Below are 26,764 nucleotides of genomic sequence, written 5' to 3'. Positions count from 1 at the left end.
CCAAAGCATATTCTCAGCAATGGACTCTCTCCACTGCTAGAGGACTAGCTTAAAATTCTGGCAATGACTTCTTTGGCTATGGTCTCCACCAAAACTGGTCTAGAGGGGATGAAGGCATTTGATTCATTTTAGTAAGCATTTATTGGGAAGGGCAGCATGAAGCAGTGGACAGAATATAGACTTCAGAATCAGGATGACCTGGGTTCAAAGTTATACCTTTGACACATAGTGGCTGAATGGTTGAGGACAAATCATTTAATGTCTCAATAACTCAGTCTATAGGATATGGATGAGAGGCTGATGTGCATGGTTAGAGGGAGCTTTTCTCTAGAATATGCATACACCTATGAAATCACCAACCAAGACTGAAAAGAAAATTAAAAAGTATTTGTTGTGGACCAACTATGTATAGCAGGACTGTGTACTATGGTAAATATAGTCTAAGACAGAGGTTGGCAGACTATAGTCCAGCAGTCAAATTCAGCCCACAACTTCTTTTTTTTTTTGTATGGCTCTAAGAACAATTTTTACATTTTAAAATATAGTTGTAATTAAATTACATTTTAAAAATAAAATTGAATAATATAAAAATTATTCCTTATTTACTGGCAATAGAAAAGCAAGCAATGGACAGTGGGATGTAGTTTGCCAACATCTAGTCTATAACATAAGACTTGCCTTCTTGGAGCAACCATAAACTAGTGTATATCTTTGGCAAGAGTTAAAGAATATTTTGTGGGCACTAATCCAAATTGTCATACCAGAAAAAAAATTGGGGGGAAAGATAATTTTCCAGCAGTGGTGGGATGGAGGTGTCAATGCCATTTATGATCATTGCAGATGACATTTTTTAATGTCATTTTAAAGGGTAACTTTTATTTGTCTTGCTTTATCCCCCCTTTCTATTCATAAGCAATCTGAAGTTTCTTTGAAAAATGTTTCACTTCCCTTCTTGTATGCAGAAAGTATCAGTACATCTCTACCATTTTTCTTTTGTTCATTATTCCAAATTCCTTTTTTAATTTTCATGTTCAAATGCTCTGGTTTATCAGTGGCCTTATTTTTTGAGAATTAGAATTAAGGGCTACAAATCAGATAAAGTAGGGCAGTAATTAAATGACTAGCACAGGTGCATAGAATTGCTACAGCTGAATGACCCTCAAATATGAGGAAATTGAAAAGAAAATCCTCCAGACAGATTCTGTTCTATAGTCAGGTCAACAGAATGTAAGCTTTTTGAAGGCAAGAAAGGTGGTGTATTTCTAGCACCTAGAATACTGCCTGGTACAAGGTGCTTAACAATTATCTGTTTACTGATCTTTTACAAAATTTACAACTGAAGGAGAAACATATTTATGTACATATGTATGTATCATGCACACACATATATATGCATGTATATTTGTATGTAAACATGTATGTATATCTTTAAAATAATGATCAGAGCCCCCATTTCCCCCCGATTATTTCATAGAACCTATTGCTTATGTGCTGACATTCTCCAAAAGAACAGCTATTCACTGGCATCATTTTCTATCTTCGTGCTTTTCTTTTCCTTTAACATTAAGAAGTTTCAGTAATGCATAATATTGATACAGAAAAACTGTGTGGCACACTAGAGTCAAATGAGTTGGGTTGAAATTCAAGGGATATGTATGTGGGCCAATCATTTAATGCTCTGGGTTTCAGGGTTTCTTTTTTAAACTGTAAAATGAGGGGTAAAACTGAATTACCTCTAATGTCTCTTCCAGGAAGAAAACAAGCAAACAAACATGGTCACCCTTATTTTAGCATGGAGGTCATTCTGCATTCTCAAAAGCTATGCAAATGGAGCTTCTAGGCTGGCAGGTCCTACGAGGCTGCAGAGGATTCTGGCAGATGTGTGGTGCTAGAATATATTTCTGTTGTCCCAAGGCCAGCCTAGCTAATTTTGGCAATAATCCTTCCCAAGTCAACTATAATCTGATGAATTTTTCAAACTCATCCACTCTCCCAAATTATGGAATAGGGTATTAAGGACTTGAAATCTACAAGGATAGAGAGATAAAGTCATCTTCAACCAAACATCATCTCTTAAAACATTAAATACTGGGAACCATTTGGAGAAGCAACATTCATTAAACCCACAACCTCTTCTCCTCCAGCTGCCTTTCCTAGTACAGCCCAGATATCTACCATCATGTGCTTTCCTACAGCATAAACATCCAAGCTTCACAAAAAAAACAAACAAACCCACTAACTCTGGGAAATGAAAAACCTTTGTTTAGGTCAATGCCAAGATAGTTTGCCAGTGTACTTTTTACGGATGTAAATAAAAGTTTGTCAGAATTTTTGTTTTTCAAACATTGGGTTGATCTACCCGTATCAGCCTGGAAAATATCAGAAGGAATGGATTTAGAGTAGCATAGGGAGCAGGATATCAGGTTGAAGAACTCCCAAAGTACAAGTGGGTGAGTTGGTCATACTTACTGGTAAGTTGTTGGGCTGACATTGATGCGTCGTGGATGGCTGCCTGATTCAAACTTGCTGGCAAGGGTGACATTGTTTCCAAAGAGGCAATACCTTGGCATTCTTACACCAACAACTCCAGCCAGGACAGACCCTGAGTGAATCCCTATCCTCATCTGAAAAGAGAGATAGACACACACATACAGAAGAGAGAGCAAGAGGAACACATGTACACAGAGAGAGAGAGAGAGAGAGAGAGAAAGAGAGAACACATATAAATTGTCATTTTCCTCTGTAAGCATCAAAATTTAGAAATATAATTAATTTATTACTGAAAATAATACTGAAAAAAATCCATGATGTACCTCAGATTCAGTTACGCTCTAACTTCAGTTAGTCAATCAAACAACAAATATTTATTTTAGGCACCATCTACATGGCAAGCACTGTGCTAGGCACTGGGAACAGAACGATAAAGAGGAATCAGTCCCTGTCCTCAAGGAGCACACATTCTAGCAAAGAACACAGATGTACACATATGAGCATACACAAAATATATACAGGACAGTTTTGGTATGAGTTGAGGACTAACACTTTGGAAAAGCCTTGTGATAATGTTTAACAACCTAAAAAGTCCCTAATAATAGTATTTACCCTACTTTTCTTGAATATTGCAACAATTCAAAATATGTGTAATTTCATGAGTGTGGGTACTCTCTCCACTAATACCGATTGAAAGGTTTCACTTAGTAAGATGATTTCATTAATTGCTATCACAAAAGAAAATCATGACCTTGGAACCAACTTTTCATTAATGAATTTTTCCAGAATTTAGTTAAGGTGTTGCTAAGTCCATGTAGAAAGTCTTTCTAGGCTAATAGGGCTTGCCTTGTACTTCACTGGAAAAGTCTGCAAGGCTCAGAATTACTGCCATACCCCTAGTGAGCTAGCTAAAGAGGATTATAGTGGAATAAAGTCCCTCCTGCTAAGGATATTCACATATGGAATCAATATCTATTTTGTATATGTAAATATAAGCACAACAATATAGCTATAAAGCAACAATCCATATCAGGGATTGGAAGTCCTCAGCCCATGGAATTCATTCACTCAACAATCATGTTATTAATCACCTACTATGTGTCAGGAACCATAATAGGTACTATGGACAGGAAGAGAAAAAGGAAATAATCTCCACTCTCAAGAAGCTTATATTTTATTGATAGTGAGCATATAGCAAGTACAACAATGATATATCTATATAGGTATATATATGGATATAGATATAAGACTAAATAAAAAGTAAGTTTGAAAGAAAGCACTGACAATTTTGAGGGAGGGAAATCAAGATATGTTGTATGAGATGACAATATAGATAGGAACTAAGGAAATAAACATTTATTAAACATCTACTATATGCCAGGCACTGTGCTAACATTTTACATATATTGTCTCATCTGAATCTCACAATAACCCTGGGAAATAGGTGCTATTTTTATTCCCATTTTATAGTCAAGGAAACTGAGGCAAACATAAATTAAGTGATTTGTTCGAGTGACAGTATTCTTGTTTTCAGGACCAGCACTCCATCCACTGTAATACCTAGCTTCTCTTTAAATGGCAATCAGGAGAGTTTTTATTTATCCTAGAGGTGACAGAGGAATATTAAAGCCTGTTAGGCAGGGAAGTGACATGGTGAAACCTGTTTATTTAAACCTGTTAGTTAGACGATTGTAAACAGGATTGATAAGAAAAGGCAAAAACAACACAGGGAGATCAATTAAGACTATTGATATAGACAATATCAGATGAGGGCTTGATCTAGGGTCAGTGGAGAGAAGGGTTCAAATACAATACATACTGTAGCAAGAGAACTAAAGAAGCCTGGCAACTGATTGGATGTGAGAGGAAAAGGCGTGTGTGTTTGTCCATTGCCAAAGAAGACCATGCCACCAGAGAAATGATGACATGACTTGCATTTGACTTTGTTTTGAGTGAGGAAGGGCTGTGCAGGTCACCAGCCTCACTTCTCCTCCAGAGCCATCTGAATCCAGTGACCAGATATTCATCAGGATGACTGGAGATGACCCAGGATGAGGCAATTGGAGTTAAGTGACTTGCCCAAGGTCACCCAGCTAGTGAGTGTCAAGTGTCTGAGGTGAAATTTGAACTCAGGTCCTCCTGACTCCTGCACTGGTGCTCTATCCACTGCACCACCTAGCTGCTCCTAGAGGAAAAGGTAAATATAGACTCAAGGATGACTCTGAGATTTTGAACCTGAGTATCTGGGACAATAATGATGTTCATTCTCAATAGAAATAGAGAAATTAGGAAGAGAGGAAAATTGAGTGGGAAAAAAGGAAGACAATTAGCTCTTTTTGAGAGCTGCTGAGTTTGGAATGTCTACAGGACACATCCAGTAGGCATGTGGTGATACAGACCTGGAGCTCAGCAGAGCTACCCTAGTGGAAAGTATATTTCTGGGAGTTATCAGCATAGAAAGCTTAGTTGAACCCATGGGAGTAAATGATGTGACTAAGAAAGTTCAGATAGAAAAAAGAAAAGGGCAAGAACTGAGGCTTGGGAAACACCCACTTTGAAAGGTGTGGTTTGTGGATTATGATCCAGCAAAGGAGACTGAGGAGTGACAATATAGATAGGATAGTAACCAAAAGAGAGTGATTGCACAAAAATTCAGGACTGAATCCAGTTTATAGGACTGGTCCTGCAAAGGAATTCAATGGCTATGGTAGATATACTTTAGCATCACTTACAGTGGAGTCTTCTCCCAGGTTCTGACTCTACAATTTTGGGGTTTGCCTTATCAATGTATAGGATGATGGAGACAGTGAATAACCAGAAGAACAGATGTAGTACAATGGAAAGAATATTGTATTTTGAGTCAGAAGGTCTGTTAACTTAGCGTTGGCAGTTACTACCTGTGTATCCTTAGGGGACAAATCATATAGCATCTCAGGGCCTCAGATAAAATGAGCAGATTAGTCTAGATCAGGGGTGAAGAACCTGTGGTCTTAAGGCCATATATACCTTTCTAGGTCCTTGGGTAAAGTAAGGCCTTTTGGCTGAGTTCAAATTTTACAGGACAATCCATTTATTAAGGGGATTTGTTCTACGAAGTTTGGATTCAGTCAAAGGGCTGCACTTGAGGACTTAGAAGGTTACATGTGGCCTCAGGGACACGGGTTCCTCACCCCTAGTCTAGATGATCTCTGAAATCCTGTACAGTCCTAAAAATCTGATGTCTTCAAAGGGCAAAAAATACTTCATCTCCTGTTCAACATACATACACATGTATTTTCCACTAAGACAAGCATGATGACTTCCCTTTTGATGAGATGTATCCAAAAATCATAATGAATAACATTCCTGAGAAAGGAAGTTTCTTGCCTCTGGTATAGTGGAAAATATGCTGAACCTACAATTTCATCTCATCTTATTTCATTCCTTATTACTGCATATGTGACTATGGACAAGTCAATTAACTTCATGAACTTTGGTTTCTTCATACCTGTAATATTTTATATATATATATACATATATGTATAGTTATAATATTGTTCTGCCTGTCTCATGTTTGCAAGGATCTAGTGAGCTATGTGTATGCATACGAAAGTTACTTTATAAGGTTGCAAGCTCCATGTAAATATATACTACATAGAAAAATTGAGGTAGATGATTTCTTTTTTTTAATATATTCATTTTATTTATTTTTAATGCTCTACAGTCACTACCATAAAACTTAGATTTTTTCCCCCTGTTTATCCCCTATCACCCCCCTCCCTCCCCAAGATGGCATACAATTCTATATATTCTACCTACACACACATTCCTATAGAATACATTTTCATTATAGTCATGCTGTGTAGAAGAACTAAAATAAATGGGAGAAATCATACAACAAACCAAAACATAATATACAGACACGCACATGCACACACACACACACACACACACACACACAAATGATCTGCTACATTCTGTGATTGAATTCCATAGTTCTTTCTCTGAATGTGGAAGGAATTTTGCCTTAGAAGACTATTAGGAATTTTTTTTTAATGTCCTTGCATTGCCATGAAGAGATAGACTATTTCTTGACTAAAGCACATTATGCAGGTGAGTAAACAAAATATGTCATAGGCTAGAAGTAGAACTCTTAATGCCTTGGTCACTTGTGCTCCAGATTGGCTAAGACTAAGGGAAGAGAAAAGAATAAAAGAGATGCTGTAGACTATCAGCCTACTGGGGTCAATGTGGCAGAGAGACAGCCAGGTAGCTCAGTAGAGTGTTGGACTTTGAGTCAGGAAGACCTGAGTGCAAATCTAGCGTTTGACACTTGCTAGCTTTGTGCAACCATGGGTAAGTCTCTTGACATCTAGCATCCTCTGTTTCCTCATCTGTAAAATGAATATAATAATAATGCTTTCTCCACAGAATTGTTGATAAGAGCAAATGAAAGAACAAATCGAAAGTGCTTTATAAGCCTTAAATTCTAGCTTTTATCATCATCATCACCATCACCAACACTACCACCATCATCACTGGAGACAACTTTGAGAAGGAGGAACTATTAGTATGTTTTTTAATTGCAAGCCCAGAGATGAATAGACCCCATTCTTTGCCAATCCAATTCTTGATATCACAATTACCAAAATGAAGGACCAATATATGTTAATTTCATATCATAGGCCTTAGGACAAATCGCCGAGGGAAAAATCTTTTCCCACAGTAAGATTGGCTATGGCCTAACTATAGTTTCTAATGCCATGATGCATTTATTAAAAAAATTTTTTGTTTTATGCAAATAATATGATTTGTTAAAATAATTCTATCTACTCCTTTTTCCTTCCTTCCCTCTAAGAAAAACAAACCCCTATAATATGCAGAGCTGTCCGTGATGAGGAATCTTCTAAGGTGAAAAGTGTTGATAGGTGCAGGGACAAGGAAGAGGATAAATGAGAAAAAGTCTTTCAAAAATATATCTGTATAGTCCTTTGTTCAGAGTCAGGGAAATAATGGGCAATTTTATTATATTTCTCCTGTGTTTCTATTTTCAGTCACAGATACACCAGCCTGTTCCTATGCCAAATTAACGTGTGCAATACAGATCTGCCTAAGGGAAATTCAGAACTCCAAGGCTAAGGCTGTCAATGGGGACTTCCTACCATGACAGAGATCTTGTCAAACAGGAGGCACGGTAGAATGAATGAACATTGCAACGGCAGCTTTCACAGCCTCATTATTTTATAGTCTTCATTTTAAAATTACACCCCTATGCCTACATCCTAAAGCCAAGAGGCTTCTATTATCCTATTGTCAGAAAGAGAAATGTCCCAGATGAAGACCTTGAGGATTTGGGGGGGAAGGGTTAATTTTGTTTGTTTTTTTTCTTTAGTCTACTTACAAGAAGGATATTCAAAAATACATAATCCCTGGGAAGTCACAAGTAACCCAGACTCATATCCAGTAATGAGTTGGGATGCTCAAATACAGTTACACTAGAAAAAAAAGAGACCCCACCAAGTCCTTTTCATATTAAATCATCAGTCTACAATTATTTTTTTTTACAATGAACTGTAATTTCTTTAGAAAGTACTTTTGTCAGAAAATCATTACCTCGCTCACTTTGGTGACATAAGCAAATTTCCAAAGGATATAGCGAAACAACGTTGAATACCACAAGGTGTTTATTCCCACCAGATTTGAGATTTAGGTCTTAGGATAACTACAGCTATAAAATTCTAGCATTGATTTGTTCCTAATGGGACTTTCTGACAGTCCATGAGCATTCAATGATCTAGGATGAAATAAACTGAAAGTTTGTGATGTTACAAAATAGAACTATAGATAAAAAGAATCTCTGAGATCTTCCTGCCAAAGCCCTGCCCAAAACAACATAGCCAACAAGTAGTTATTCAGCCTCCACTTGAATGACTAGACTTATGACATTTGAATATTAGGAAATTCCTCTTTATATTGAGCTAAAAAATTTTCCTTCCTACAATTTCCATCTTTCTGCCTTCTGAAGCTGGGAAAAATACGCTTAATCCTTTTCCATAAGAAAACCTTTCAAATATTAGAATTTTTTAACTTATCAATATTAAATTAGCCAGAACTTTCAATGCAGTAGAGTTTTTTCTTTGACTATTTTCCAAATCACCTTTAGTAGGGAGAAGGAAGTCCATATTAAGTATTTAACTTTGTCTGCCACCCTCCCAAGAAAGCTATTAAAGTAAAACCTGGGGTTAGTACCAAATAGCCTAATTTCTGACAACTTTATCTTATTTTCCTGTTCAATGAGAGCTGATGCTTTGAACGATGACCCTGAGTCACAGATGATCAGTTATATTTTGTTCACTGTTCTCAACTTACTACTTGATAAAGTCAGATAATAGAACCATATATTTTTAGAAAGAAAGATGTCATATGTGGTTTGAAATAAAAGTTTTCTACTTCTTAATAAATCACTGACTGTAGTTCAGTATTTGAAAATAAGTCAGCCTTAGAGATTATCTTCTGCATCCCTTTCATTTTTTTTTTTTTTTTTTACAAATGAGAGAAACAAGACCCAAAGGTAGGAAATGGAATGCCTGAGTTCATGCAGCTTATTAGTTGAAGAGCCAGGCCAAGAATCCAAATCTTCTTAGCTGCTCTATGAAAAACATTCAAATCCCTAATACTAAATACCCTGCAAAAAGGAGACTCAAACTTCATTTCTAATATCATTTTCCATGATTTCCCCAAACAAACTCTCTTTGCTCCAGGCAGACTGGATGGCTCTTTTAGATTTTTACCTATAGTATTATGAAGTGTCCAAAATGAGAGGGGTGACTTAGTGAGGTCACATTGAGAATAATATATTTAGATTTGGACACTACATTTTAGGAAGTGCTTTGACAAGTCTAGAGGAGGCCTTGTCTATTGCAGACCCAATTGAAGGAAATGGGAATGTAGAACTTGGAGAGAATGCAGGGAGGAAGTAACAGCCAACTTTATGTGTTTCAAGTATTTTCGTCACATGAAAGGGAGAATAGGCTTGGTCTCAGAAGGCAGAACTAGGAACATTAGCCAGAAGTTTCAGAGAGACACTTAAAATCACTGTAAGAAAAAAAAAGATCTAGAAAATACAGCTATCTCAAAGTAAAATGGACCACCTGAAGAACTGAGGGTTTCTCCATCATTAGAGAAGTGGCTGGATAAATTCTTGTCAGGGATTTTCTTGACAGGATTTTTGTTCAGGAATATATTCAACTATTTGCCCTAGGAAATCCCTTTTGAACTTCACAATACTATAATTTGGGGATTCTATGAGAGCTTATTGTTTGTTTCCTGCACCAACCAAACACCTCGTGGACTTTCCTGTCTCTGAACATTTGTTCATTTCCAACCCCTTCCTCTGTGCTTTTTTTCCCCTGATTCCTGCTTTTTATTCAAAGTTCAGCTTAAAACTCATAGCCTCCATAGAAACTCCTCTGGCCACACAAACCCAATGCTCTCTACCTCTGCCTGCACTTCCAAAGCATTTACTTTCTATCCTACTGGTTTGATACTTACATATCACTGCCTTGTAATGCTAGTTATATTTTTATTTGTAAATGTACATCTTCTAACCAGACTAAGTTTTTGAGGACAAAGAATATCTTATAACCATTGCACAACTTCTTCGTCCCCTACCACACTCTTTACAGATCATTAGGGTACCCTGGCACATGGAAGACACTCAGTAAATATTTAGTAATATTTTATAGGTTTCTCAGGAGTAAAAACATATAAGCTCTAAAAATTATGGTTCATACAGCAAACAAGTTAATAAAAATCCCCATCTGTTCCAGTCTCTATACCTATATAAGAGGCAGGTTGAACAGATTTACTGACAACTTTGGCTTCTGAACAACTATATCAGTTTCTCAAAGATATAATTTATTAGTTGTGTAAATATTTAATTTTGTATCGGACTCATAATATGAATCATATTGAATATGTTGCTAAATTTGCTGGGTTAAGATTTTAAACTATTAAAAAATTACAAGTCTATAATCAATTATATCCATAAAAATTACTATGCACGCACACGCACATGCACGCGCACGCACACGCACACGCACACACACACACACACACACACATACACACACACACATATATATATATACTTAACCAGTTTGTTAGGCATGTGTTAAAGATCTATCTCAATAATGTATTGTGGGAAATCTTCCCACCCACTCAGATTATAAACCACTTAATACATGAGTCCTAGTAAATTGTCTGAAACAGAATAATTTGCCAAAACAATCTCACAGTTAGCAAATGAAAGAGGCAGATCTGATGCAGGTCTTCCTACCTCCAAGCCCATATCGCTATCCACTACACCAGGCAAATCACACTTAAGAGGATGAAAAAGAAGAGCTCTGCCATTTTATTAATCATGTACTTATTAAGGGCCTATGGTTTAGTCAGCACTATGCTTGGTGTTTTGGAAAGGAAAGAATAAAACACAGCTCTTGACCAATAAGGATCTTATCTAATTATAATCTCCGTCAGAATAAACCAAGTATCTTTCTGTTCCACAACAAAAATAACACTCCTTCACCTCCCTTGCCTGCGTCTCTCATTATTCACTGTACTTCTCTGGGAAGGAATGTTCATCAATGTTTCATCGGTTTGTGCATTTCAAACTGAAAGGTATCTTTTTTTTATAGTTTCAAAAGCTCAGAACTCTCAGGAAGAATACAATCTCCTCATGTATAACATATAGCACAGGGATTCTCTTTTCCTTGTGAGTCTCAGAAAAATGACCACCTGGAGAAGGAGTCCCTGTGGATATGTGGCATTTCTCCATGGACAACTGGAAGCTTCTTTGAATCTACCATCGAACTGCCGGACTGTGCCATGTGCATGGACACAAAATCTCTCCACCGAATCTGTTTGCTGATTTGCTTTGAACATTGATGTCTACAGATAAATTCTGTTTCACGAAAGTTGGTAAGAATTAGACTTCTAAGCTAAAAAAAAAAAGAAATTAAAGCCTTAAGTGTTACCCTTCCATCCCAGAGGAAGATGCTATAATATAGCTAATAATTCTGAAGAAATACCAAAAGTTATTAAGGAAAGCTAGTTCATTTCATGTTTCTCTTCCTCTGCTGCCATCCTGGAGTTTTTTATCTGTATGTTTCCTTTGTGTTAGCCCAGTACTCTCATGGATCTGCGGTGTTATTGAAAGTACTACTCTTTTCAGTGATATAGGTCACAACCCATCTATCTCTACCTATCCTGTGCTACTTTTGTCCTTGTCTTCTCAGTGAAACATGGACAGTCTACCAGTGCCATGCCAGGAAACTGAATCTCTTCCTTTTGAACTGTCTTAGGAAGATTCTGAGGATCATCTGGGGGGATAAGGTACCAGATACTGAAGTGCTTGCTGGAGCTGAACTGCCAAGCATTCAAACTATGCTTCAGAGAGCGCAACTCCGATGGGCTGGCCATGTTGTTCAAATGCCAAATGTACACTTGCCAAGAAGACTATTTTATGGGCAAGCGATCACATGGTGGCCAGAAGAAGTGATACAAGAATACTCTGAAGGTCTCTCTCAAGAACTATGGATTTGACTATGCAACATAGGAGACACTGGCACAGGACCACTCAGCTTGGTGTGCCCACATCAGAAAGGGTGCTGTGCTCTTTGAGCAAAGCATAATTGAGACAGCACAAAGTAAACACAGGATGCACAAATTTGGGATATCCACTCCAAATATTCATATGGACTATCTTTGCCCAACCTGTGGCAGAGCATCCTGAGTTCATATTGGTCTGATCAGCCACAGTTGGAGACACTGAAATTTCACTTTACAATGGGTGATGTCATTTTGGTCCTCTTCGAAGACAAAGAACAGCAACCAAGCTACCTTTGTGCATGTCTTCTCAGAAATGACCATTCTGGGGCTTGTTTTTATTCCCTTAACTCTTCCAGAATACCAATTGAACAACAGGGCTGTCTATCTGTTATCTCTTATTTGCTGTATCTTGTTTTCTGGTTATACATTTCTATAAATTCTATGATAACATTCTTTAAAAATAAACTTTCTGTGTAATCATTTAAAATCCATTATCTTTTGCCTTCTTGTACAATGTCCACCCATATTCATTGGACAAATATATCCCCTCTTGAATACCAACAACTAAAGAATGTCTACTGATAGTGCAAAAGCTATTTGATTCTTACCATCCTCTGCTTCCTTTCCCACCATTCTGCTATCATCACTGTAGAAGTAGAAGGGAGGCATGAGGACATCTTTATAATTGTCTTTGCTTCATATGTTGCCATGTCAAATAATTCATCACCCAGTGGTCAAATGTGCTGGTGATGAAGCTTTCCATACTTAAATGGGCTTGTTTTTTGGAAAGCAGCCAGTCTATTTATCTCTACTCATCCCCCCCCCCCCCAGTATAGTAGAATGTGCTAGAGCTTATGTTCCATTGGCATAAGTCTTCACAAATCTGGGACTGACCATGTGGAACCACAATATAATTTTATCATCTTTTTTTCAGTATTCCTACAATAAAGAAGGCAGGAAAGTTGATCTATAATTGGAAAAGCCAGCAGGTGTTGAAAATAGCCTTGATAAGGGCACTAGCCTCTCTTATTGGTTGAGATTGCCTACAGCCAACCACTTAAGCGCTCAGAGGCTTTCTTCTGTGATAGGACCTGTCAAAGCTTGTAGTTCACTGGCTCAGACTTTGACAACCCAGGGTCAATTCCACACCATGATGAAATGTGAAACTGCACAGGGATTTTGCTCACCAGCACCATCTTCATTCAGAATTCCCAGCCATCTTTACTTGAATGCCACTATCTCCATATCTGCTCTTATTTAAACATATTAATTCCATAAAGAGTTTCAGCAATGACTTCATGTACAAAATGATTTGACCAAGCACAGAGTACTCCACAGATTCTATTTCATGTCCCCAGACTTTTCTTAATACCATTATGTAGCCATTCACTCATACACTTAGATATTAATTTATGTTCTAAATAGCTTTCTATATTATATTTCCCCTCCCAGATGGTAAAGTCCATGAGAGTGAAGTATCATGCTAATTAAACTTTGTTTCTATCTTTGGAACCTACCATAGTGGCCTATTCGTAGTAGGTGCATCAACCATAAGTAGCAAGACAGAAGGAAGTAAGGCAGCTAAGTGGCTCTATGGATAGAATGTTGAGTTAGGAGGACCTGACTTTAAATCTCCCTTCAGATACTTACTAGTTGTGTGAGCCTGGGCAAGTCATTTAACCCTATTTGCCTCAGTTTCCTCATCTGTAAAATGAGCTGAAGAAGGAAATGACAAACCGTTCCAGTATCTTTGCTAAGAAAATTCCAAATGGGGTCACAAAGAGTTAGACAGTATTGGATGACTAAAGAACAACAGGAAGACAAGTCTTTCGGATGGCCAGAAAATAGTAAGGGCAAAAAAAAAAATTTGCTACTAACAGGTAGGCAAAATAAAAGCAGAAAATCAGGTCACAATCACAAAGAGGAATGACCTTTTCTTCTTCATGTTGATATCCCAGTCAGGGTTTAAATAGGGATTATAAGAGACATTCTAACCATAAGTAAGATAGTTCTCAGAGACTATGGAATATTATTATCACAAAGACAATATATTTAACTTGGCTCAGTTTCAATTTACTGAAAATTGTAAATTGAGAACAAATATACTTCCATAGAGTAACTACCTCATAGGGTTGTGATGAAGATCCAATGGAATAATAAATGTAAACTTGGGTAAATTTTAAAGTGCTATATACATGCTGCTGCTATTACAGTGGCAGCTGTTGCTTCTGTTGCTGCTGCTGCTACTGGGGATTGGAATTGTTATCATTACTGTTAGCCTGGAGCAATCTGGCTCACTTCTGTTCCTTCACACACATTCTATGCTATATGCATTCACTCAATGTGTGCTTCCTGGTCACTTGTGTTCCCTGAATTTATTCCCTCCAATACTATATACACCTGGTAACATGGGAAGTATATGGGGGAAAGGGGAAAAGTAGTAGTTTCTTGTAACATCAAATTATTTAGCTTTTTAATTTAGATTTTCACGCTTCAACACATGAGCTGATATTTGTAAAGTGCTGTTTTGAGCAGGTGATGATACATGGAGTACTTCAAGCCTGGAATAGCTTTTGGGGGCTCCCTTTTTAAAATCCAGAAACTAAAAAATAATCGTTGAATTGAGTGGAAAGGACCATCATTAAAACATGCTCTTATTTAAACATATTAATTCCATAAAGATCTTCAACAGCGACTTCATGTACAAAACAATTTGACCAAGCACAGAGTAATATTAATGACAATAGTAATATAAATAATAATAATAAATAGCATTTATAAAGTTTTATGGCTTACACAGCACTTTCACATGTTAACTCATTGGATCCTAACAACCCTGTGACGTAGGTGATATTATGATCCCTGCTTTCTATATGGTAAATATGAGTGTTAAGTGACAAAAGTTAAGTGACTTGGCCAGAGTGACATAACTAGTGTCTAAGGGTAGGTTTGAACAAATCTTATGCTCTATCCTCTGTGTCACCTAGCTGCCTTAAAATATGAAACAAAGTACTGAAACTTTTATGAGCTTTGTCACCAACAATATATATAATCAAAGCTGTCCACTACAGCTTCTATGATCCTTTGTATCTCATTTCTAGTCATGAACTCTTTGCCATTTCCATAGCTTCAAAAGATGTTTTCCTCTTCTTCTAATTTGTTCATGAAATGACCTTTAATATATACATTATTTATCCACTTGAAGCCCAATTGATTCTCAAAATATTTTTTTTGTCAAAATCACTGTTTTAAAAGTCCTAAAGGAAGTCTTTCTCACTTTTGGCTGTCAACATGCAGCAGACAGACAGGTATATTTTTGCCATACAATCCTTCACATACTCTTGTTGCTGAATCATTTTTCTGTGTGTATAGCTTTTCATTGACCCCATTGGGGTTTTCTTGCGAAAGATATTAGAGTAGTTTGCCATTTCCTTTTCCGGCTCATTTTACATATGAGGAACTGAGGTAAACAGGGTTACATGCCTTTTCTAACATCATACAATTAGTAAATGTGGAGGCCAGATTTGAACTCAGGAACATGAGTCCTTCTTACTCCAGGTCTCTCACTCTATCCACTGAGCCATCGAGCTGCCTTACATACTCTACCTTAGATTACACATTTTTAATAATATTTTCCCAATTGTATGCAAATCAATTTTTGACATTCATTTTTTTTTAAATTCTGAGTTCCAAATTCTCTCCCCTCTCCATCTCCTCCCCCTTCCCTTAGATGGTAAGCAACTTAATGTAGGTAATACATGTGCAATCATGCGAAACATTTCCATATTAGTCATGTTATGAAAGAAAACACAGACAAAAAACCCGAAAAATAAAGATGAAAATAGTATGCTTTGATCTGCATTCATACTCCATCAATTCTTTCACAGGAGGTTGATAGCATTTTTCACCATGAATCCTCTGGAATTGTCTTCGATCACTGTGTTCCTGAGAATAGCTAAGTCATTCACAATTGATCATGACACAATGTAACTGTCAGTGAGATCACACATTGTTTTAAAGCATAAATATTGGACAGAGCAACATCAAAAAAGTTTCCTATATGTATGCTAGATAAGTGATTAATTGCATGACTATTTATCCCTCTAACATAAAATACAGAAAGACTAAAAAGTCAGGGTCTTTTAAAGAGGCAAACTGAACAGAACCCTCACAGCCTAAAAGAATTAATGTAGTTTGGGGAGATTCTAAACATAGTACAGACAGTGATAGGTATTAGGGGAACCTAGTTAAATATGTATAACCCTCTTGCTGCTGGCAAGCAAGGCAAGTTGAAGTCATCAATCACTCATTGCTACGGTAACTATTCACCTATAGCTGGGGAACTCCTCAATCTTTGCTTTGCAAGGGTGGAATTCCATAAAAACTCACTCTCTCCTCTGAAGTATGGCTTTTCTGGCAAACCCCAATCCTCTCCACCTTCCAGTGGAAGAGGGAAATAGATGACTTCCACCTTCCCTGCTCCCCTTGGTATTGGGGCTGTGTTATTTACCAGATATATCAGCCTGCTTTCTTCCTTTCCTCAAAACTGTCATCTCTTTAAACGAGTAGCTTTGAAACTCCAACCAGTTTTCTATCACTCTAAATTGAGTTTTCAAAACCTCAATAATTTAGATTTCTGCACCTTCCAGGGCAAACATAATTAATAAGAAAGGTCAGAACTATATGACAATGCATCTTATGGAAGATAAAAATAATTTAAATTGAATGTAAAAGGTAAGGAATAACCAAATGTGTACATTGTCAACCACTTTCACTAGTAGACAGAAAAGGATTAAGCAGCTTTATCTAAGAGTTAGAAAGGATCAATAAATCCTAGGAGAATGGTTTCTGGGGGTGGAGAGTAGGAGGAGGTAACAGAAAAGTTTAAGCATTAGGTGTCAACAAACCAAGTGGAATATCTCTTTCCTTGCTAAATCCATTGTAATGCTCTTCTCATTGATGCTTGTTTATAATACTAGACCTGTCCTATCCCCACTATCTGCAATCTTGACATGGCCATGGTTGTGCTTAATGCAAGCCTCATCCTCTATCAGATGTCTGTGGTATATATTTCAGCAGTCACTTCTAAAGGCTCCTCTCATGTATCTATCTCACCACTTACTGTGACCTCCTCCTGCTTCTTACTTGCACTGGCTTCCTGTTTCTTCTCTCCATTCCAAGATCAGCCTCAAGGGCAGAACGTAGGAGTCTAGGCAACTGCTTACACAACAAATCTGTTCCCTTTTCTGCCTCTCCAAGACTCCCTTTTCTTTGCGAGTGTGTCCAAAGTCTGCATTCACATTAATTTAGAAATAATTATTATTAAATTTAGCTGCTGGAAAAGTTATTTCCCTTTTGACATTCCAATAAATGGAACATTAAGCTCCTAGCAAGGCATCAAGCATTCCATAAATCTAAACTATTGATGGTGATGGAGAAGGAAGAAAGTGATAAATTGTTGGAAGGCGAGAAAACTTTTCATTTTTCTCTGTCAATGTTAGATTTTAATTCAGAAACTTTTAAAAATTTCGATTTTTCCACATTACATTATCTTTACCTATTCAGCCACAATAAAAGGGTCACTTCTCAATTCAATTTAATTCAATTAAATAAACATTTATAAAGTGCTGTCAAGTTATTAGGAGATATCCTGTTTTCCAGAGCTAAGACTCAGCAAGTAGGCTGTGCTCTGCTCTTGGAATAACAGTAATCCTTTGTGCTAACCCTCTGAATGATCTCAACCACAGCAAAATGCCAGAATTGTTTCTGGCTGTGAAGCTCTGTTATGAATCAAACTTGTCACATTGTTGTTGTTACCCCTAGTTATCACAGCTATAGCTCACTGTGTAGCCATAGGTGCAAGTATTGAGATCTCCCCACACTAAAGGGGTACTGCCACTAGGGGCAGGTCTCCAGCACATGTGTCCTTACTTAGAAGCCATTTCCTTCACTTTGAAATTAAACTTGTGTTTGATTCCTAACTCTCCTGTTCTAGTCTGCTTTGTTCATCTTTCATCTCCAGCCATCCACAGGTTAGAGGCTAGTTCCATCTGGTTAACATTAATTGGTGTCAGAAGTGGGATTGGACATGAAATGGGTCCATTGGACTCTGTGCTACCAGTGGAAACAGACTATGTTACAGAGACTGATTTCTCTGCAGTCCAACAGCCCCAGCCCCAATTAGGTGAGTCCTCTGCTCTTGTCCCTGTTCCAATCCTCTGAGTTCCACATTGGTTGAGCTTGGCATTCTTTGTGAGAAAAACTCCAGGGACACTCCCATGATCCAGTTCATCCCAGGATCCCTCTGGTAAGGATATCCCTACTTAATTGCACATCTCTCCTTATTGGCCTCTCTGTGTGCCACCGTAAAATTACAACTGCTTGTCTAACTGTAAACCTTGGTAACTTGTGTGCCTCAGTCAAACTGGTTAAAATTAGAATTGTAATTGTGCATTTTGTTAAAATTCTTTGTGTCTGTCCATTATCTGTCTTATCATTTTGTTTATGCTTGTGTCTTTGTAAAATGTAAAATGCTTGTGTTGTGAACTAGATTCTGTTACCATGAAAGATTTAAAATGCAGCCAGCCAGAAAAACTTCTAAGGGCTGTAGCCAGAGAATTTAGATCACTGAAAAAGATTAAGGTACTTTCATAACTGAAGCTATTATCCCAGTAAGCAGGAGTAATGCCCACTTTAGGCTTTCCAAGGGAGATTAGGTTATAATAAAAAGAAAAAAAATGTAACACACCTTTCCCTGCACCTTCTCCTCCCTCCCACCATTTCAGCTTTGGCTATGTTAGAATGACAGAAATAAAGTCAGATAATTTAAGTCTGTGGAATTACTGAAAACATCCTAGCAGATTAAGGAGTTTGAGGATTTATCATTTTTATGATTGCATGAGAGAACTCCTGAGAGTTTGGGGTAATTCTCCAGGAACTCACTCCCTTCTGAAATGTCTCAGTAAGTATTAGGTTACCCCTCTGTAGAACTTGTTTTAAGGAAAAATAAGAATTAAATTTAAAAAGTTTAAAGTAAATGGCAAGATTAATAGCTTCATTGTTCTAATGCAATAAAGGAAGGTATCTAGTTTGGAAGTAATCCCAGAGTGAAGAAAGAGAGAAAAAAAAGGCAAATGTTTTGCACTATATAGCAACTTAACTCTTCCTTGAATTATTGTTTAACTCTTCTAGTTCAGAGACCCTCTCCCTGTTAACCCCTCTCATCCCAGATCATATTCCCAAATACAGGTATTGAAAAAAATGGTGGAAAAATGCAAGGAATCTTAAATTGAATTCTTCCCCTTCAGCCATGCAGTTCCCACTTGGTTGGGGGGATGGTGGTAAGGAGGACAGCAGCTGCAATGGAATCTCCCACTGTCAGTGGCCTCAATAGCCCTGTGCCTGTGAACCTTCTGCAGTCTGCCCCTCTAGGCAAGGAGGCATCACTCAGGTGCAATACATCTGCCCACTCTGCCTCAGCAGCTACAAGTGGCCCCAGACCCAGCAGCACCTAGTCCCAAAGCTGCAGATGTGGGGGGGGGGGGGGGGGGGGTCAGATCCTACCCCATGGTCAGCACTTTGCCCTGCCACCAGGAACTACCAACAACAGGAAGGTCCTGGCACCAGCCACCCTAGCCCCTAGGATTCCTATTCTGCAGCCAGTGCCCTTTGCTACACCCCACCAAAGCCCAGTCAATGCCTCAAGGGCAGCCTCAGTCCCTGGCAGGCCCTGTCCAGCTGTTGCCTGGGAAATTCCCGGTGCCCCTGGCAGTACCTATTATGGAGGTACAAAGTGGGAGAGGGGACAGGCAGCTAGCCTCTGCCCTTGGTGAGCTGTGTAGTCTTAAGCAAATTATCTTAGCTTAGTTTCCTGTAAAGAGAAAAATAATAATGGTACCCACCTCCCAGGGTTTCCTTGAGGATCAAAATAATATAATAATTGTAAAGTGCTTACCACATACACTATGATATTATTATTATTTCTTCAATTGAACATAATTGTCCCATACCCAATAACCCTAAAGTGGTTTTAAAATGCCAACAGTAATAAGATCAATGGTTTTTTATGTGATAATTTGGAAATGCCATATGAAGTTTTGTTTAAGGTTTTAAATACATCATGTTTGTGTCATTATTGTATTTCTAAATGCTCTTTTATTGTGAAATTTGAGAGACCATTCTAACAGAAATGTTAGACAAATTTTTTTAGTCTGCTACACATAAACTGGCTTTTAAAAGGATATGGTAAAAATAGATATTTGAAAATTGTTAAATATTTAATGAGGTATATTTTGTAATAGATCAGATAATAATATATAGTAGCAAATATTCATTTGAAATTCATGGCTATTATGAAAGTATATGGGGTGGTTTAAAGATATGGTTTCAACATATCAATGATGAGTCATCTATCAAATATTTGCTGTATGTTTGAAGCCCAGAATATGGATAGTTTTAATTTATAAGTAAAGGATAAATGAAATGTTAACTCTTAGGGAAACATCAGGAAAGACAGTCAAGCTCTAAGTTGTGGTTAGTGAAATTTTGCTCTTTAAGGTAAAAATTCCTGGGACAGGGTGACTCCTTGCTCATCCAGGGACTATGAGCTTCTATAGCTGGAAGAGGAAAGGACTTTGCATCCCGGGGTAACTTAGTAGTTCAAAACATGATACAGAAGGTTGTATTTTTTGGAAATTTTGGCCTGTGCATCAATTCCAAGCCCTCTGTTTGATCTGGCAGGAAGAACATGTGGACATTTCCTTGTTCCCTTTTGGACCTTCTTTGGTGCAACCCTTATTGGGAAAGCAATAGTTAAGATGCACATCCAGAAAGTTTTCGTTACTATAACTTTCAGCAAACACATAGTAGACCAGATGGTGGCTGTCATTGAGACTGTACCCAGTCTGGGTCCTTCACTGCAGAAACCTTTCCAAGAGTACTTGGAGGCCCAGCAGCAGAAACTTCACCACAAGACAGAGGAGGGTATGCCACAAGGGGAAAACTAGTTGTCCTGGATATTTGAAAATGTAGTTATTGTCATGGTGTGCTGCTTTATCCTATCCATCATCAATTCCACAGCACAAAGCTATTTCAAGTGAATCCAGCAACAAATGTACTCAGAGGAAAACAACAAATGAGGACAGGAGATGCAATTTACTTGCCCATTCACAAAAACTATAATTGATGGGATCTACTTAAATTGGCACTATTGTAAACAAGGAAACTGAAAAAAAAATCAACCATTATCCAAACTAATGATTTTTTTTCTGAGGGGGTGGAGGTGGGAAAGTAGAAAAATTTTGTTTCTGAAAGCAGTTAGTCCACACTTTTTATTGACAGACTTATATGTAAAAGTAAGGAATACAGTCTTCTTAATTCAGTCTGAGTTGGGTTTTCTGAGTTGGATGGCATGTGGAATTTAATATTTTAATTTACTCCTAAAATTAATGCACAACACCATAATTAGAGACATCAAGCCACCTCCCTCAAAAAAATGTTTTTCATACATCAAGTTCATTTGGCTTGGCATAAGTGGACATTTTCTTTTTCTAAATCATCAAAATGTATATGAATGATAACAGTCTTGCATGTCTATCATGATGATATTTAATATTCCATCCTACCCAGCCCTCCATCCTCACCCACCCAGAAAAAATGTCATTTTATGATGCATTGCACACCTCTGAGGTACCTTTTACATTTTAAGACAGTGTAAGCAAAATCTGACTGGTGCCTCATAAATGAGCTGGCACCATTTTTTATTCTGTATATTTAGAATGAAGCCACCAAAAGGAAAAAAACCTTTATAAAGTCATCTTTGATCATTCCACAAAGAAATTCCCTGGACAGTGATTTACTATTGTTTTGAACTTTGATTACAGGGATAGTCATCTGAATTGTTATGAAGCCAATAGTGGAAAATGGCTTGTGTTGCAGTCTGGGAATTGGTAAAGGTGGATGTCTGTGCTTGAGAAAAAATTTGGGGGATGACCTGGACACAGCCTAAGTAAGAGACTCCTGACCCAATTTCCCCATTGTAGTATTTTCATTCTGAAAAGAAAAATGCCTACATGGTTAATTCTGAGCCTTGGTTTTAACACCCTGTGACTACATGGTTGGCTGTCAGATATGGCTCATGCCTGGAATCAAACAGAGCTAAGGGAGTTTTTCCCTGTGTTACAGTATAACTATGTCTCTCTTTTCACTTTAATAGCAAATTTCTATAATCAAGAAGTTTTGTAAGTACAATAATAAATCTATTAAATAATAGATTGATACCAGAACATCTATGAGTTACTATAGTAGGTAACAAGTATGAACATCTTATAATTTTAATCTATATTTATTTTCAAATCATAATATAAGGATGATATCCTCCTAAGGGTGAAATGGTTAAACAAAGTAATAAGACATAGATGTAATGTGAAGGTTTTCTAATTAAATGGAATAGTAAATTTTGAGAAAAGCAACAGGATTAGATTGCTTTCTCTAAGGACTATATGCATATGTATATGACTGTATATGACTTTCACATGATGGAATTATAATGGAAATTCAGGCTTTGAGTATGTTTTGGTAATAAGTTCTCAAAATTGGATTAAGGGTTTTACACATCAATTATATTGATAATGGTAAAGAAAGTGAAATTATTTTCCCTTTTTGAGGTATCTGATAATTTTAAAAAGCAGAAGAGCTCATTATATAGTTGGATCCTCATAATTTTTTTTAATTTTTATATCAAGATATATATAGGATTTAGGTAAGGATAGAAATAGCAAATGGTATATAAACTGAAATTCTCTGAAGTTTCAAAATTAGAGAACCAGATTTAAATGATATTACTAGCAGAATTCTCTAGGAACATCCTAAGAATAAGCATTTTGTCCAAGAAAATCTTTGTACCATATGACTACATGAACAATCTGGGACTCAAAATGTGCTGGTTTGATGCTTATTGAGAATGGGTTACTGGGATACATGGAGACTCTATGTTAATTAATATCGGCAGTAACAATTGTACTGCTTTGGTCTTTTGTTTTAAGAAGTTTATGTTTGTCTTCTTGGTTATCTTGGTGACATGGAAATCTCTCTTTTCAGAACTAGTCCATTGTAAGCTCTCTAAGCAGTCTGATCTGTACCTGACAATATAATTATGTACATATGGGAACTGGGAGAAAATCTTATTGCTTTGTTTAAACCCAGCCCTCTATGTGCTATTTAAAGACTCTTAACCAAGGACCTGTGTTATGCTTACCAGAAACTCAGATCCAAAGATTGATATAAGGAGTTTTCTCACAATTGTCAACTCATATGTCTTCTAAGGGTCCCTTGCAGATCCTTCTGACTATTGTCACAGCTGCCAAGCTTGTGAGTGTTTACTCCTGGATCATCTGAAGAAAGTCTATGCTCCTGGGTGAATGCCAGAACCCTCCAGGGACCTCAAGGTTCATCTAATACAGACCCAGAACCAGCCAACATCCAGATGAGAAATCTATCCCAAGATTCCAGATAAGGGCTGAGTATACTGTTTTACTTAGATTTTTTTTTTTTTTTGCCTCTTCCCTTTCACTATGTGACCAGCCACAAAGGTCCTAATTCAAGTGTGTGTTTTCTCCCCCTACATTCTCAAACCCTCTTTTTATGCTTGTAAGCAATGGTTATCAATAATACCCAGGATACTGCTCCAATGGGTCATCTCAAGGAACCAATCTCCTGCGTAACATCTTGTCCTGGCCTCTCCTAGCTTATACCTGCCTCTGTTTTATTGGCTAAAAGGGCAAGGGTTCTTTCAGACCTCCTCCCTTTGGCCAAAAGGGGGAAATGTCAGATATTAGGAGATAACCTGTTTTCCCGATGTAAGGGCCGCCGAGCAGGCTATGCCTGAAGCTTGGCACAGCAACAGTCCTTTGCACTCACCCTCTGGATGATCTCAACCACAGCAAAATCCCAGAATTGTTTCTGGTCATGAAGCCATGCTATGACTCAAACTTATCACATGGTTGCTAGTACCCCTCATTGTTAGAGGTACAGCTCACTGCTATATGTGGTCATAGGCATAAGTATTGAGATCTCCCCACACCAAAGGGCCATAAGCCCCATTAGGGGAAGGGTTCTGATATGTGTCCCTGATTACAAGCTGTTTCTCTCACTTTGAAATTAAACTTCTGTTTGATTTGTGACTATCCTGAATGTGTTTGCCTCTGGACATCCACAGGTTAGAGGCTGGTTCTATCCAGTTGACTGTGCCTGTTACCTGCTAGGCATTTTGCTAAGTGTCAGAGATACAAAAAGAGGCAAAAAATAGTCCCTGACCTCAAGAAGCCTACAATTTAAAATGCTATATACATTTAGGTTGTTTTCCTTTTGATTGCTTATAACATTAATAGCATAACACTAAAGGAAATTATAGAATTCTCAAGGTCTAAATGTATTATTAAATATATCACCATCCTTAATTGTAAGCTTAAAAAAATGAATTCCATCTACTATTTTCTTAATAGTGATCCTTGTAGATAGCCTTGTCTTAAATAAACTCAGCTAATTACTTAAATTTTCAAAGGTCCTAGAAATTCTTATTTTGTGACTCTAAGTGAAAAATTGTATTCACTGATCCTCTTTATGCATTGAGGACAATATTCTTCTATAAAAATGCAAATCTCAATAAATATTAAGACAACAAGTTTTTCAACAATTAAAATATTATAGCTGCACATAGCCTGAAAATTGTTTTTCTACTACTGGAATCTGATTACTAGTATCTATGAAAATAAGGTCAATTGAATAAAGATTTTGGCAGATAATCCCAATAAAATAGTTTCAACTGGTGTATATATATATATATATATATATATATATATATATATATATATATATATATATATATATACATGGATAATGTGATTTTATTAAGTATTTAGAAGCACAGTCAACACAACCAACCATCTATATTATTAGCATATATCTTTTGCCTTTTTTGAATTCCATTTTTAATCTGAGCCTTGATAAAAGGGCTCAAAATTAGGATTTTTATGATGGCAGATGGCAAGATATAGTCATTTGCATGCAGATGGATACTCACACACAAACACCCCTCTCTTCTCCTCATCTCCACCTGAAGCTTAAATACTTTGGCCACATAATAAGAAGATAAGACTCATTGGAAAATACCCTCATGTTAGGAAATTTTGAAAGCAAAAGGAAAAGGGGACAGCAGAGGATAAGATGGAGAAACAGTCATGGAAGCAATGAGCATGAACTGGGACAGACTTTGGGAGATAGTGGAGGATAGAAGGGCCAGGCATGCTATGGTCCATGGGGGTGGTGAAGAGTTGGACTGAAAAACAATAACAATAACCCCTCTCAGAAACAACAAATATTCTATAAATTTGCACAAATTTTTGAAGAAAAATAGCAATCTTAGGCCATTAATGATATTCATGTGCTTCAAAAAATATATTAGAAAGTCTTAAGATAATTTTATTATGAAATAAACAGGAAGTCCTTTTTTTATGTTTGATAATTGTATTGACAATGCATTTTTGCTTATGTTAATATAATTTTGATAATTAATGGGAAGATCTTTCCCATCCATTAATAGGCTCGTGTGACCTGCTTAAGTCACATGGAAGCCTGAATCACATGAGTCAAGTTACATGGAACAAGAAGGGGTGGAGCAGGAAAGGTGAAACAGGAAGAGACAGGGCTAGAGTAGAACTGAGAGGAAGTGAGTCAGAGAGCAATCAGAGCTGGAAAAGGAAGCAATTAGTAAGAGTGGGAGAGCCATCTGTGATTTGTTTAAGAGAGCTGGATTGTGGGAAGCCTAACAGAGAGAAGGCTTGGGGATGGTGGTGCCTCCTGCATTGTTATTTTGTATAGACTTCTTGGTTACTATGATGGATTTCTTTGTACTATGAAGGATTTGGCTTTCTGGTGTCTGAATAAACATTTTGGCTCTGTCTTCCTCGTGAAGAGTCTGTTGTATTTTGTGATTCAGAATTGTTCTGGGATATTCATGGCTGCTGTAGGTGCTGTGAATATCGTGATGGTGCTACAATAATACAGCATCTTCCTTCTAAATATCTTAAGGTTTTTTCCACTCATAGGCCCTTATTAAAATAAAGGACTCCCTATTAGAAAATGTCCTTTAACAAATAACAGTCAAATTCAAATTTGTGATGCTTAATAAAAATAGCTTACCGAGGAATTCAATTTTACCCATATTCACATACTATAATATCACATATTCACATACTCCATTACTAAAAGAAAGAAATATAAATTCAGTGGATATCATGATGTGCGAATATAAAGATATCCCAGAAAATTCTTCAGGAGCTTCTTGTTGCTGTTCAGAGGTTTCAGTCATGTCCTACTCTTTGTGGCCCCATTTGGAGTCTTCTTAGCAAAGATACAGGAATGGTTTGTCATTTCCTTCATCAGTTCATTATCTATATAATGAACTGAAGCAAACAGGATTAAGTGACTTGACCACATCACATAGCTAATACGTGTCTGAGTTCGTGTTTGAACTCAGGAAGACAAGTCTTCTTGATTTCTAAGTCTTCTTGATTCCAAGTTGACTGACCCTCTGAAATCTACCTGTAAGGTCACCTTCCAGTTTTAAAGTCCTCTGACTGTTAATCATGCCTAAGCAATTTCACTGAAAAATCCTGTTGTCCCATTTTTG

General features: G+C 37.2%; 1 protein-coding gene and 1 pseudogene across 1 annotated transcript in view; one reads left to right on the top strand and one right to left on the bottom strand.

Moving 5' to 3' along the window:
* Nucleotides 1–26,764, bottom strand: part of GUCY1A2 (guanylate cyclase 1 soluble subunit alpha 2) — a 446,276-nt gene that overhangs the window by 64,683 nt on the left and 354,829 nt on the right. Inside the window, exon 7 of the mRNA XM_072611211.1 lies at nucleotides 2,470–2,624. Within this exon, the coding sequence (XP_072467312.1) occupies nucleotides 2,470–2,624 (155 nt within the window). The remainder of the gene's footprint in view (nucleotides 1–2,469; nucleotides 2,625–26,764) is intronic.
* On the top strand, nucleotides 19,774–21,291 carry LOC140503189 (vacuole membrane protein 1 pseudogene; annotated as a pseudogene).

This window comes from Notamacropus eugenii, chromosome 5, assembly GCF_028372415.1.
Source record: "Notamacropus eugenii isolate mMacEug1 chromosome 5, mMacEug1.pri_v2, whole genome shotgun sequence".
Classification (NCBI taxonomy): Eukaryota; Metazoa; Chordata; class Mammalia; order Diprotodontia; family Macropodidae; genus Notamacropus; species Notamacropus eugenii.
This window is presented reverse-complemented; position numbering and strand designations above follow the sequence as displayed.